This window comes from Montipora foliosa, chromosome 5, assembly GCF_036669935.1.
Source record: "Montipora foliosa isolate CH-2021 chromosome 5, ASM3666993v2, whole genome shotgun sequence".
NCBI classification, from domain to species: domain Eukaryota; kingdom Metazoa; phylum Cnidaria; class Anthozoa; order Scleractinia; family Acroporidae; genus Montipora; species Montipora foliosa.
The window spans coordinates 31,304,419-31,319,418 of NC_090873.1; the positions used below are offsets into that span (position 1 = coordinate 31,304,419).

At 38.3% G+C, this 15,000-nt stretch overlaps 1 protein-coding gene across 9 annotated transcripts in view; it reads left to right on the forward strand.

Annotated features, from left to right (window-relative positions):
* Positions 1–15,000, forward strand: part of LOC138003953 (uncharacterized) — a 116,778-nt gene that overhangs the window by 89,844 nt on the left and 11,934 nt on the right. For all 9 annotated transcript variants that reach the window (XR_011123704.1, XM_068850277.1, XM_068850285.1 and 6 more), the window contains 11 exons: positions 182–642; positions 1,807–1,827; positions 3,013–3,267; positions 4,126–4,428; positions 5,486–5,604; positions 6,036–6,100; positions 7,143–7,282; positions 7,896–8,186; positions 10,835–10,965; positions 12,767–12,920; positions 13,507–13,617. Coding sequence is in view for 8 of the 9 variants with exons in the window: in XM_068850277.1 (XP_068706378.1) it covers positions 182–642; positions 1,807–1,827; positions 3,013–3,267; positions 4,126–4,428; positions 5,486–5,604; positions 6,036–6,100; positions 7,143–7,282; positions 7,896–8,186; positions 10,835–10,965; positions 12,767–12,920; positions 13,507–13,617 (2,051 nt within the window). In the remaining variant the exon portion in view is untranslated. The remainder of the gene's footprint in view (positions 1–181; positions 643–1,806; positions 1,828–3,012; positions 3,268–4,125; positions 4,429–5,485; positions 5,605–6,035; positions 6,101–7,142; positions 7,283–7,895; positions 8,187–10,834; positions 10,966–12,766; positions 12,921–13,506; positions 13,618–15,000) is intronic.

Below are 15,000 nucleotides of genomic sequence, written 5' to 3' on the forward strand. Positions count from 1 at the left end.
TAAGAATAGTAATGAGGTCTTTGTCGAGGTACGTTCACTGACAACCTTGGTTCCATTCTTGCCTCCACGTTGAGGTCAGGTCACCGGCAACATTGGTTCTCTACCTACTCCAGTTATCTAAGCCATAACTTTGGAAGGGTTGATAATATTCTTTTAATATTAAAACCTCTTCTTTCTGAAGGTGCATACAAGCGGTACCTGCCGTCAGTGCGTTTTCAAGAAACAACTCATGCATCTTCTACAAATACACTCTGGACGGATTCTGCAAAGGCATAATAACAAGCTTGTATATATTTGGTGATCAAGGGACAATAGAACATGGCGAAAGGGAAACAAAGACATTTGAGAATTTCTATCAGTTGTTCCACGTTGGGGAAAAATGCGGCTCACCATTGACAGATTTGTACTGTCGTTACCATTTTCCATCATGCGATACGACTCTCGAAAAGCCTCGAAAGCGAAGGATTTGCCGTAGGAGCTGCAACCATGTGCTTCACGTTCTGTGCAAAAGAGAGGTGGGAATTGTCAGGCAGATAGGAAAAACATCGCCAAATTATGATCATGCAACGATAAATTGCTCTACCTACCCCGTTGCCAGTGGAGGGGACGGACCGGAATGCTACCAATCCAGTTCATTACCAGGTACGTGATTTCATTATCATAGCCTGTATTAGTACAACCTGTATTAGAAAGAGCGACACGGTCGACTGCACTATGAAGGCTGTATGCAGACGAACTCAACGACCGCTGGCTGACACTGACAGTCCGAGGTTGGCTGTGGTCTGGAAACGGATCCAACAACTGCAAAAAATATTGTTCCAATACTGAAGGGCAGTTGTTGGATGCTGTTAGCTGTGCCAGCAGCAGGTTTTAGTAATGATTGCCCAACTTTGTAGAACGGTGTTGACAGTGGTGTTCAAAGGTATCCAATAACTCTGAACAATGTTGGCACTTGCCACGCACTGCATTACGAGTACCGTTAATTCTTTACTATCTCCATGGAAACCATGAACTGTAACTTGCTTATGTGGCCCCAACCTTGTTGCAGGAGCTATGCACACGGATTAAACATTGCTGTTCTATGTTTTGGAAATTAATAAACAAACTGGAATAAGTCATATGGGTGCTATGAAAGGAGTTGATAAAGGTATATCCCAAGAGTTATCTATGGAAAGCCATAACTGTCTTCCGTAATCTTTGTTCTTTTGGTCTTGAAGTTTTTTCTGATCTTGATATTTTGGAGTTTTGTCATAGTTTACTATGACAACATTATTATGTGGTGTGGTTTTTTCATTAGGTGGTGAGGTGTTGTCATTATGTGAGGTGGTTTGATGGTTACTTGTTCTCGTTGTTGTGTTTCCATCATAATGTGACGAGGTTTGATGGTACGTGTTGTGTTTCCATCATGCTGTGTTGCGGTCTTCTTTTGACGTGCTGTGTCTATAATCACATTTAGGGAGAAACGCAACCGTCATGAAAGAACCTAACCACATAAAATGTAAACACAGCACGTCAAAGGAAGACCTCAACACATCATGATGGAAACACAACACGTAACCGTTAAACCTCGTCACATAATGAAAAAACCTCACCACATAATGACAAAACCACACCTCAAGACAAAAATTCAAGAAAATGAATAAAGATTACATAAGAATATATAAGAAAGTTACGGCTTTCCATAGTTATCGGTGCTTAAATTTGTTTCACGATTTCATTGAAATGTCAGGCAGACAGGTATTGAGAATGAAGAAAAAGCGGAAAGCCCCCCGGGGGCACTAAATATTCTTATTCTTTCATTCACAGATGACGATACCAGAAGTACAGGTATGTAGGAAACCTTACAAACGTTTTTTATGCTGTCGAAAGCCTACTGTGGTTTGTTGTCTAACGTCAGTCTTGCACCTTCAGCCAATGACGACGGTGTAGAAAGTGAAAGCTTGCACGACGGACATTTCGCTTTCATTCCAAGCGTTCACCTCACGAAAGTCTGATATTCTGGCGTAAAAATTGCTGGATGCCTTCATGGTTTCTCAGAAAAGTAGATGCCCTTGCTGTCAACTCTATGTACCAATGAAATCTCACACAAGTGTACACTCCCTTTAATTTATATACATCTCATAAAGTGCCATCTATCCACTGGATAGCGACTAACGTGTTCGATAGCGCCATCCACTCCTTTTAGCAACTGTATTCAGAATTACAGCATGCCTCTTCAGCTGTAAACATCGAAACTGTAAAGAGGACAATACCTGAACCTTGTTGTTGCCACTACTGAACCAGCACACATGGTCACTAATACAACTGTATTGAAAATAAGGACCAGTGCATTAAGAAACCTTCTATATTGAGAGCAGGGTAGTTACTGAGAGGACTGAACTCACACCCTAAGTTAAGAATGGCATTGATCATATGTAAGATACTAATTTAAAAGGATAATGTCATTGAAGCACAGAATGATGCATGTATGATGTTTGATAAAGGAAGAATGAGGACACCTTTCGATTATTTCGTTGCTAACGGTATGCAAGACGTATCGGTCACTCACATTAATGGCTTTGCGCCCCCCACCCCTCCCCTGGCTCCTACGTGTCAAAAGCTAGGTGGTAGAGAAACTTGTAATCGAAGGCAATGGGCTCGAATCCTGTTCTGGAAAACTTGGACTTTTTTCTCGTATGCCCGCTATATTTTCCGAGAATCTATCATCACCTATTCATAATCACGGTCCTCAGCATCTCTTTATTTCATCGACTTGGATTAACGTTTGCTATCTGCTGCATAATATAACGGAAATGCACAGTCTCGACAATATAGAGAGACAGTCACTGCCACCTGAACGTAGTTTAACGGCCTCGCTTCCGACAGTTTCCAATAGCTCAATGGTAGATCATCCAAACTAGTAATCGGAAGGTCTTACTTAGGTTCGATTCCTACAAAGGAGCACTCGGATTTTTCCCGAGTATCCCCGAGTAACTATGGAATAAATATTAATAGATCTCCTTTGATCTTTAGATTGTTATCATGGTATTGGCGTTGGCTATCGTGGCAATGTTAACCTCACTCAGTCTGGTCGTACTTGTCAGCGGTGGACTGCACAATGCCCTCACCGTCATTGGAGGATTCCTGAAGATGTTGATAAGAGTCAGAATGATTCAAATAACATGTGTCGTAACCCAGATGGAAGTGCCCCGGATGGACCATGGTGCTACACAACTGATCCAAATATGCGTTGGGAATACTGCAACATCTCGCAATGTCCACCAAGAGGTAGAATGAAAGTCATTATAGTAATCAAAACGATGTAAAAAGCTTTGAAGCGACGAAAAAGTGAAGTACTAAGGACAGCAGAAGTGTTACACTGAGGAACCAAGTCTTTTTTTCCTTCTGATCTCTTCATAAAAACAACGTGCAGCCTTAATTCCTTTTAACCTGCGATTTTGCATTCTATATTTTTCGGTGGTGAGCCCGAGGGTTAATGTTTCATTTGACTGCCGACCCTAAAATAGATTGTGGCATGCTGTCAACCGTAGCAGTGTTCAAGTCTCTGTCTCTGATCACCAAAGCGCCCAATTAACCAAATTCCACTTCTTAATGATTAAAAGCAAAAACTCAAGTTTTTACCGCGCTTTATTAAACACTATCTTTATAAGGGAAACTCGATACACAAACATTTCGCCTGAAAAGGACTTTAAGAAAAGTATATTTATTTACTTGTGCAGTCTAGCTATTGTTAGTAAGAAGAAGATTTTGTATAAGAACGAATGTTGATCTCTCATTCCATGAAAAACTGCAGATATGGGATGACAGGACCGAAGTTAAAACAAATAAATTAAGTCGCACTAGAGCAAAAGCTTACACATTTGTATCAATTCGTGTATTCAAATTGATCAAATTTAACCCCATTTTTTTTCTAAGGTTTGTGATTTTAGCGACTGCGTGTCGACCACTCAACGTCCTATCTTCATAAAAAAAGGTGTTTTTAGTCAATTCAAGATCTTTTTAAATTCAGTTGGGTAACTTTAACGTGCGATGCATACATAGACATCATCCATTTCTCCAAAGCATTTGCTTATTACCCTAAAGTGACCAGAGAAAGTATTGTTGTCTGTAATTTTTAATCATTAGTGCCCAGGAAGATTCCAACATTACCAGACGGCTTCGCTTTCAATGCCACGACTATTTACTTGTCATGGGAAGCAATTCCTACCTCTTTTCCTTCTGGCAAGGAACCTCTGCTTGGTTACCGTGTTAGATACCAGCGCCTTGGATCACCATTGTACGATCAAGTGAATGTCTCGAGCAATGTCACAGAAATATCTTTGACGAATCTTACTCCACAGACAAAATACAAAATAGAAGTGCATGGGTTTAACGCCATCGGTCATGGAGCAGCAAGCACGGCTATCATCATAAAAACACTGCAATCCGGTGAGTCTATGTTCAAATGAGAATTTTCACTTGATGTGTCATCTTTAAATCCTTTTGCCAAATAAGTAATTAATTGCCCCGGCTAATCACAAAACCTAGCCACTCGTAACGTAAAAAGATCCATCGCGGCCCATCCTAATGTTTCGCCCACAGACGGATTTTTCGCGCGTTGCTAAGGAAGTGAAATGTTACTTCCGGTGACTTACGTCATATCGTCAGTTGACCAGAAAACCCACTCACCGACCTAGAAAATTTGATAACAATCTCCTGATTGTGTTTGGTGTTCAGATCTGTATCGCGTTACATTGTGCACGTGCTCCATTGCCGTTCGTTGTAGTCAGTTAGGTCAAGATGTCATGTCAGAGGACACTTGGCCGTTTTGGCTTTAAAAAAAGCATTTCTCCCAGAAATGTATTGCATTTACAGATTTTAAACAAACGAAATTACATTCTTTTCAATATTTCAGACGCAGGTTTATTCTTATTAAAGTATTCTTAAAATTTCGCAAATTTTAGCCTCGATATTCTTATAAAATATATCCTTATAAAAAAGAAAGAGTGTAATACGACTCCTTTGAAGACCACTGATGTATTATTACGATTTCGTGTATTAACAATAATTAACAATTTAAAAAGCTCCCGATATTACCCGCTACGAGTGACTACTTTAACCAGACCTTTGGCTTGACGAAAAGCATTTGACCAACGCAAGAATGGTAGTGGTCATTTACAGGTTACGTCATGACCGCCATGTCGTATGACCCAAACAATAAATCTTAGCTTTATAAGAAAAACAACACATAAAGCGGTGATAAACACGATGAAGTAATGCACTTTATGAAAACTAACTTGACATTTCGTATGTGGCAACATACATTGTCAAAAGTAACCGTTATTATATTGAAAACCATTTATATTTCAAAAGAAATTGTGAGTCGTCATTTAAGTCGTCATGTTCATTACAAAATGTTATTTTAAATGTTCCTTTTTAATGCTAGGTACACTCAGCATCAAACCTTAATCATCACTTAATTCTTAACTCTTTCTTTTCTTTGCAGGTCTTGTCACTGTTGATATAACACTTCATGTTGAGCTGGGCGAGAAATTCAGGGATGATGTACAAAACAGAAACAACAGCAGTTCGTTTGTGACATTAAAGTACAACATCGAGAGGATGGTATGACACATTTTTAAAAAAACCTCCACAATAGAAAGGCCAATCATTGTACTCTACAATGTTTGAAATATGGGCCAATCATAGGGAAAAGCCAAGAGATGCAGATGCTGCTCGGACCGGGAAAATCACAAAGCGTATTAAAAACACTACGAAAAATCGACACTTGGTATAAAACCTTTCTATCACCATGTTTTTTAGCTTTTTACTTAACTTGGCAAGATATGAACGACATGTCTTAAATTGTAAAACTTGAAAAACCCTTTAGAACTATAACAACTACACGAAACATGCAAACCTATGATCACGTGGCACAAAGCAAGATAGATTAATGGCCTAATTGTTAACAGGCTGAGAGTACTCTGCGTTTTGAAATACTCAGACGCCTTCAAATGAGGCTACTGCATGATGTTAAATATTCTTTTCTTTTTTAGATAAACGCTGAATTTAATAATTCCTCTGACTTCAAGGTATATAGTCTCAGAATGAAGAATTTCAGGTAATGGACCTATTAAGAAAACGGAGATAGGGAAATGGTATAACAAACTAAGAATACCGACATTGGATAATATCACTTATTACATGTATAGACGCAAGAGAATGTCTCTTTTCTGATTGGTCAGTGACGACTGCATAAATAGGATATAGACTTCATTGCGGAAGTTGCTATGGAAAAACAGAAAGAGAGGTTTTTTTTTCAGTATATAATAAATGAAAAATCGTATGAATTTGCTCATGTATTTCGTGATTTATGGACACTCGTGTGTTTTAAAAGTTCTCAAATTGTACTTGCCTACGGCTCAGGAAATTCTGAGAACTTTCAAAACATCACTTGTGCTCACACGAGTAGCAAGTGCACCGTGAACGATACTGATGTCAAAGAAAACTCTCCTGGCTTACGTGAGTTATCTGCAAGATCGCCTATCTCTTTTGACGATGATGTTCATGATAATAATGATGACCATATTAGGGAACATGGTAGCGATGACGACAACGGAAACATATACGAGACAAGTCTACATATTTAATGAGTAAAATAATATATTTTCTGCGTTTGGACGTGCGTTTCACTTTTGCCTTCCAATGCAAACCAGTTACGTCGGAATGACCAAATGCAAAGTTTTGTGGAGATCCTCAATACGGGAGGCTAACGTTTTCATGTGAATTCCCTGCTCACTGAAAGGTCTGTTTCTGAGGGCCGCCATGGAGCTCTCGGAACGACTCTCGGGATTGGTTCAGAAAACAATGGACACAAAGAACGATACAAAAGAAACAATAGACCATGACGCAAAAGACGATACAGCTGCGTCCTAAAGGGATCCAATGAAATTAGAGGTTGTAAAAAGCTGCAGCCTGACTGATTTCTGAACTAGCGTTGGGAAAGGACAATTTCTAATTTTTATTGCCATACTTTCGTGAAATATGTGATGTATAGTTGTGGAAAAGGGCTGGGAAAATTCGTAATGTTTATTATTTAGAACGCGTATCTTATTATCGTGTAATCCTGGACAAAATCTGTATTTATTGTATTTATTTCTTAGGAGCGATGATTTACAGGCGGATTTATTAATCTTAGTCATTATAAATGTCAATACAACGTCAAAATCTGAAGCTGTTGCTCGCTTGATCGAAGGACTTCGTCCGGCAAAAGACCTAGGAATCACCTCTATATTTGTCGTAGGTGGGTGTTGAAACAGGCTAGGTTATTATTATTTTTTTAATTTGTAAGTAATTAGTCAATGAGTCAATTAAATTATTGAGACAGCACAAATTTCAACATTTAATTGGTTGTGTTCCTATCCAAACAAATATGAGACTAAAATGCTGGTAAAGAGGCAATACAGTATTTTCGCTAATATGACCAGCAGCTATATTTGCATACCAAAACAAAAGGAAAATTTCATAAAAATGGAGTTCAATTCCAAAAAGAATATTATACTCCTCGAACATGGCTGTCGTGACGACATCTGAACACACCCTATAACAGATAATTCATGCAATATTTGATGGGAGGGAGATTTAGGAACGCAGTACTAACCAGCGAGCTATGTGAGTCATAAGTTGAATTTAATCGATACCTACCCTAATCTCATTTTAGAATTAAGACTTAATATTCTAAAGCTAAACATAGTAAAACAGATTTAACGCGCGTTGCACGTATGGCTCGCATAGCTCGAGAATATAGTTACTTTTTGTAAACTCAGTTAGGGCGGCGGATGGCCTAATTTGTTTGTATACAACATGAATTTGTTTCTGAATTTGTTTCTGGTACGATTTCTTTGCTCTTTGAAAAGGAAAACCACAGCCTCCTGAAAACGTAAGAGCAGCAGATGTCCAGAAATGGTATTTCGTAGTGACCTGGCAACAACCTAAATATGGCGTATATTACCAGATAGACAACTTCACTATTGAGCGAAAGAAAGGAACGGCCGCTAGCTTCACAGTTCTAGAGACTTTACCCTATGAAAAAACAAGGATAAATGTCAAAGATCTCGAACCCGCCACAGAGTATACTATGCGACTGTCGAGTAACAACAAGTATGGAAGATCAAGTGCCATTCTGTTGAAACAAACCACACTACCAGGTAAGTCGACTTGCATCTTGCTGCTGCCTCTGTTTTTTTTTTTTTTTTTTCATCCTTGCTTAAGGTCCCTATTTTGGTAAGGCCACGGTTACGAGGCGACGTGGTTAGGTATATACTTAGACTGTATGCTTTGCCACCTATTTATGGCAATAGACCTTTTTTAACGGTTATCTTCGAGTCTACTGCTTTGATGGATGTATTACGGGACTCCCAGGGGACAAATTGTTTCAAACCTTTTCCGAACCGAGATGAATTTGACATTTTTTCTCTACATCCTGTAAAACAAAGGTTTCAATCAACAAACTGGTTTCAAAATTGTAAAAGCAAACCCAAACTTTATACCACGACATGAAGACATTTGACCCCTTAACATCTCATAATGTATCCATCGAAACAAAAGGACCCAAGATGACCGCCGTATCGCAAAATGGTCTATTGTTTGCGGTGGCCCCAAAATCAACTCCGTGCGCGTGCGTGGCTTGACAAACAGGCTAATAATCAAGATAAAACATTAAATCTCAAGTGGGTCCATTGCTCAATCAGATTCCTTGGAATCTAATTACGATATGATTCGAAGGGAAATAATAAACTTTATAGCGAAATTCACGTTTTTCAAAGAATTAATTTGGTCGTTATTCCAGTTTGATAATTACATTACTTTTTACTTATTTTATTAGTATTGCACATCACACATTAGAAAATATACATTGGTAAAGTCAAAGCCAGGGCCTTAAATGGCCTGTGATCAGCAGAAAACAAAAATAATGTGTATGAGAAAAGAAGGCTTTTAACTTAAATTACAAAACTAACCAAAAGGAAAATACATGTCATACATGCCCAAGGAGGAAGAAACTTTTGAGCTGAGATACAGTAACCTTTACAAAGAAGCCGAACTCTTCGGGAAATAAAGGCCGTGTTTTCTCGACATCCCTTGTCTCGCTTAACATTCCTGAAAATGGCTTGTTTGCAGACTTCGTTAAGCGACTTTAAAATGATACGTGTTTTCACGGGTATTAAATATTAAATGAGGAGAGCACGTTCCAATACAATAATGGAAATAATAATAGTAATAACAGCACGCCTGTTGCATTTCCGATATGAATAACGCAAGCGACTCCTCATTGGCCGAAAGTAATTGCCAACTCGCTTAAATTGCAGCCGCTTTATTTGGTGGCTTAAATTAAATGAGAATTCTATTGAAATTTGCCTACTCTCTTAACTTAAAGCAAGTTGGAATAGTAACTATTTTCACGCGATTTCCAGCTGTCACTCGCTAAGCAACTTGAAAAACCTCTCGTGAAAACACAGCCAAAGAGGCGGTGTTGACGCCAAAAAAGAAAATTAAGATTTGTATTTTTGTGCTTTCGTATTTCTGTACAACGTGGGATTCAGCCATTTTACGTCTCAGAGTTGCCGTGAGGAGAAAGAGAAAGGAATGAAAACGAAAAATGAAAAACTCTCATTAAGTACTAATTTTTTCAATGGCTTTTTAATCGAAGACCTTAACGCCGGAATAAAGAGCTCAACTCGGCAACTACGACCACGGCGATACCATCTATGAGAGACAAAAATGGCTGCATGTTCTCCGGATACTTTTTCGCGTGCAATATGCACACGAAATTGCACATGAGTTCCGCACATGCACACTCCTTTCGTGATCCTTTCGGAAAATCTATGATTTCTCATCCGAGATTTGCAAGAATTTATGGCCAAATGAAGCGCGAAATCCGAATTTTAGTAACCTTTCATGCATGCGTTTAATATGGCGGTCTCTCAAGAAATTGCTCAAAAGTTATACTTTGAAATTTAACAATGGAAAACAAACCAATTTGACAGACGAAGCCGTACCATACTGTGGCTGAATGTAAAATCGAATTGAACAAACTACCTTTTTGAAGGCTTTTGTACAGTAAATTACACTTTGAACTGTGTTATTGGAATTTTCAAGTTTAAGCAATGCTTAACTACACGCCTTAGTTGTTTAAAAGATGGACAACGCTTTTCAGGGGATAAATATTAGCAAAACCAATTGGGTTATTCATGCAGAAGATTGTGATTTATTCAGTGGATAGCGCTATCCACTCTTAGAACAACTGGGATAAGATGATTAATAAATGGATATTTTACTGTGTCTACAGTACCTGGAACGTTTGTCAATGTGTTTTCTGTTGTCTTCCGGCACAGTTGAAAAGAAGACTGAGCACACTCTAGCAGAAAATAGCGCTGGTTCAACTGATTAATTTCGGAACAACGATGTCAGTTTGTGGATTTACAAATTCAGTGAATCCTTTTATTTCAGTTTTCTGTCTTTAAATTCCTATTCTTACATTAGCTCCTAGATAGTTCCTCTTTATGTGTTTATTTTCAGTCGCGACAAATAAGCAATCTCTTCACAGTTTCTCGTTGCATAATGTTACACTCAGGCTGCTCCAGTTCACGAATGTCTACACTCTGAACTTCAAGAATTGAAGCCTTTTAACATGAAAAACCTCATCTCAAGTAAAGCAATGTTCATCTCTACAGAGCCTCTGTACACGTTACTTGTTCCCACCATTTATAATAAATTATGTTAATGTATGCATAATTCAATTCTAACACTTACCTCACAGATCGAACAACTAACCGCTGTATTTTTTTTCTCTCTACAGATAAATTCCTTCTGAAATTGATGGTGACTATCGTGTTGCCATTTGGCTTAGCTATTCTCTTCATCACGATTGTCTGCGTTAAGTTTGGACCACCTTGTAAATGTAATGTTGAAGACAAGTCTCAGATTGAGGTTAGTAAGGAATTAAGAGGTCTCCGACTTGAAATATCAATTATTTATAATAGCTAATGTGATTCTAATAATTATAATTATCATTATTAATTTTAACTAATTATAATATTGAATATTATAATCCGAATAATATTATATTTTGTGACTATATATTGAACAACTGGAATTGGAGATGGGATTGGAGTTTCAGCTAGTAATCAAATAATCATTCCGTTTTTAATATTTGATGTACGTCTCGCAGCATAAACAATCCTTCTTTCCGAAAAAAAAGACCACCTAAAATGAGAGCATCTTGAAATTTAGTGAAACGCAAAAGATGGACTGGTTCTGAAACTCTGGAGACTACAAAAGCGTGAACAGTGACATCTCACTTCATGTTAACTTGACCGTGACCATGTGGAATATTTTGTCCTCAGTTCACAACTGAGTTTTGAATAATTTAATCGCAACTTTTAAAATGCCCCTGTGACCAAAAAAATCAATTATTTTCTTTCTTTGGATTTCAAAACTGTGTTATTTAAATACTAAGGGACCAGAGTTTTAAGCCTTGATTTCAAAAGGACTCCATTTCTAACTTCAGTTCTTGAGAGAGCTGGTTCGAGAAGAAAATGACGTCAAAGGCTCACTAGTTTCAGAACTCAGTGCGTGTGTACGCCGCAGAATTCATATGCAGCACGGGAGCTTTGGGCTTTCAAACTTTTAAACTTACGTTTTGCATTTATAATAAGCTGCATTCACACGTTGAAATTTTAAGCAAGTGAGCCTTTGACGTCACTTTTCCCTGGATCCAACCCTCTGCGGTCCAATCGGTCGGGGTTTGAACGTGAATAATGGCGGACCATGAAGACCAAATTCTTACCTCCAAGAGTTGCATTCAAAGTAAGCGGCCATTGGATAAAAAACCAAAGCTCAAAATTTTTCAAGTCAGGTGTTAAGGAGACAAACTTTCAAAATCTAAAGAAAAAAAGGAAGTGATTTCTTTTTTTTTTATCACAGGGGCATTTTAATGGACTTTGCTTTAGAAAAAGGGTGTGGTTTGTGCATGGTCAGGGCCGAAAAAGCGAACAAAAACGTAGAACAAAGAAACTTGTCAAATTTCGAAACCATCTCCATATCTTCACTATGAAAGAAATTAACAGGTCTCCAATTCCAAGAATATATAATCACCATCTGGAATTCAGAATAATGTGAGTCCAGATGTGGTTGAAGTTTCAGTTAGTTATCATCATTCTGTTTTTAATAATTGACGGATTCCGGAAAAAAAATATAAAAAAACATAATATGAGAGTATCCTGAAATTTGGTGAAACCGCAGAAATGATGAATTATTACTCATGTAGCGGATTATGTAGTGTCCGCGATTACGTAAGCGATTTTGTAGTGATTATGAAGTCGATTGTGGAGCCGGTTATGTATCGATTATATGATCTATCAGATAGCCGATTATGTAGCCGATATATAGTCAGTGTCGTTAGAGCCGGTAGTTTTGCCGATAGCTAATTTGCTCTGATTCAGTCGACCGTGTACTAGCTGTACTGCTGTATAATAATCGCTATACAATCAGGGCGCTGATGCTGAAAGCCAGGCATAGAAATAACGATACAATTTTTTCAATTACTAGTTTTAGAAATACATATCCAAGTTATTATATTGTCTATCAGATAGCCAATTACGTAGCCTATTGGAGGAGATATATGGCCGATTTTGTTGGCGAGGGTATAGCAATTACTAGCCTTAGGAATACATATCCAAGTACATTAATTATTTGTTGTAAAACACCCACATACTTTTTTACTTTTTAGATAGAGTTACCTTTGAAAGGCGGTTGGCGCGAGTTTCCAAGATTGCATATTCACCTCGAAGTGAAGTTAGGAGAGGGGGCTTTTGGAGAAGTTTATAAAGGAGAGCTGAAGAATGAAAAGGGAGTCATAGCTTGTGCAGTAAAGAAGGTTAAAGGTAGAGCTTGCTCCCTTTGGAGCTCATATCACCTGACGTTATCTCCATCCAAGATTTTTTAACTTGGGCTAAAGCTTAGAAATTGGCCAAGAGCAGGAGCCCAAGGGTCGATATCCCCCCGCCACCCCACCCCGACTCTAATAAAACGGGTATTCCGGAAGTAAAAAAAAAGCGTCACCATCCCTTGGGGGTGCACCCCTCCCCTTCTCCTCCTGGACCCGCCCCTGGAGCCCATGAGTAATTTTTAACGTAGAAATTGATGATGACTATCGCCAATCAATCTGGTGGGTGATCATCTGGAGGCTTACATATAACTATCACAACTACCTTAAATTTGTTCTTTCCAAATTACTCAACACGCCGAAAGCAGACGGCTACTAAAAACATACATTGCATGAGCTGACCGAGAAATAGCTTCACAACACAAACTGAACCAAGAATACGGACTTTGTACTGAATAAAAACCACGGATTCCAGGGCAAAAAGAACAACACAAATATGGATAAGCGATATGAAGTCACACCAATCTTTATGGAGTGCCATGTTCTGGTTTTGCGCTAACAACCTCCTTTCATTTGAATGACAGAGGGTGCCACAGAGCTAGAAAGGCGAGACCTCATAAACGAACTGAACATTATGGTGACAGTTGGTGAACATCCTAATATTGTCAGTCTTTTGGGGGCATGTACGGCAGGAGGTAAGAATTTGTTCTTAGAGCAATCTTTAGTTTATTGCACAAACTAAAAGCTAGGCAGGAAAACACTTACACAAATCTTCTATTTTGATGCGGATTAAGGGCGCAAAATCAATGCTTTAATAGGACTGACAATTGGGTAAGAAAAGGACAATTTAGGGAAACCTCCATTTCTTCTTAAGATAATCTTTAAACTTCGGAATCATTGTTTGTAATTTTCTCAAAAAAGTGTTCGTAACAGGAAAAGAATAATTTTAGAATCGCTTATTCACGGGCGCCGCCATCTTGAATATCTAGATCTGTCACGTGTTACAGGTACTTAATCTGACATAAGAGCTTTTGTTTAGTCTCAGATATTTAAGATGGCGGCTCCCGAGAAAATTTGAAAACAAAAATCGACGATTCTAAAATTCATTAATTTGAAATACGAGTGCTATCTTTAAAAACTGATTGTAAACATTATTCTCTATGAGTTTTAGTTATCTTTTTGTCAGAGGGGAGGTTCCCTTTAAACCTGTCGATCAAACGCAAGGCAAATTCATGAAGCCGGCGATAAGCGCGTGTAAATAGCTGCGAGAAATTTACATTTTAGCGCATTTCGGAACTGCAAATTTCCTCTGTTTCAGAGGGAGTCTTTATGCGCAAACTTTAAACAAAAATGACTTTGATTTGCTTGAAAATAACGCATGCCATCTTCATTCACTGGTTTCGCACCGAAACTGGCTGCCAAACTTGCGGTTCGGAAATGGACTGTCGGTTTTACTCTTAATTCTGACTGGCTAACTTTGTGGCACGTGATTTTAAGTTAATGATAAGTTTCCTTAATTACAGGGACCACTTTTCTATAATAAATACAGTAATGAACAAGAGGGAAGTGCTAAATAGGACTTATTCCGATTCGCACACCGTTGTCTCGCTTAAAATTCCTGAAAGTGCAGACTTTCTTAAGCGATTTAAAAATAATACGTGCTCTCACGGGTAAGATTAAATGAGAAGAGAGCATGTGCCAATAGAGTCATAAAAATAATAAAAATAGCACTCCTAGTGTATTTCCCATTTCAATAAAAGCAAGTGACTCCTCATTGGCCGAAAGAATGAGAATTCTATAAAAATTGCCGGGTTACTTAACTTTAAGCAAGTTGAGAAAGGAACTGTTTTCAAAGAATTTTCGGTTGTCACTCGCTGAGCGACCTGAAAAACCGCTCGTGAAAACAAAGCCATTATTTAGCTCTCGCAGGGACTTTCGGGATTGGTTCAGAAAACAATGGAGACAAAGAAATATACAAAAGAAACAATGGTCCATGACGTTAAGCATAATAGAGCCGCGTCCTAAAAGGATTCAATGAAATATGAGTTTGTAAAGCGTTGCTTCCTAACTGGGATTTA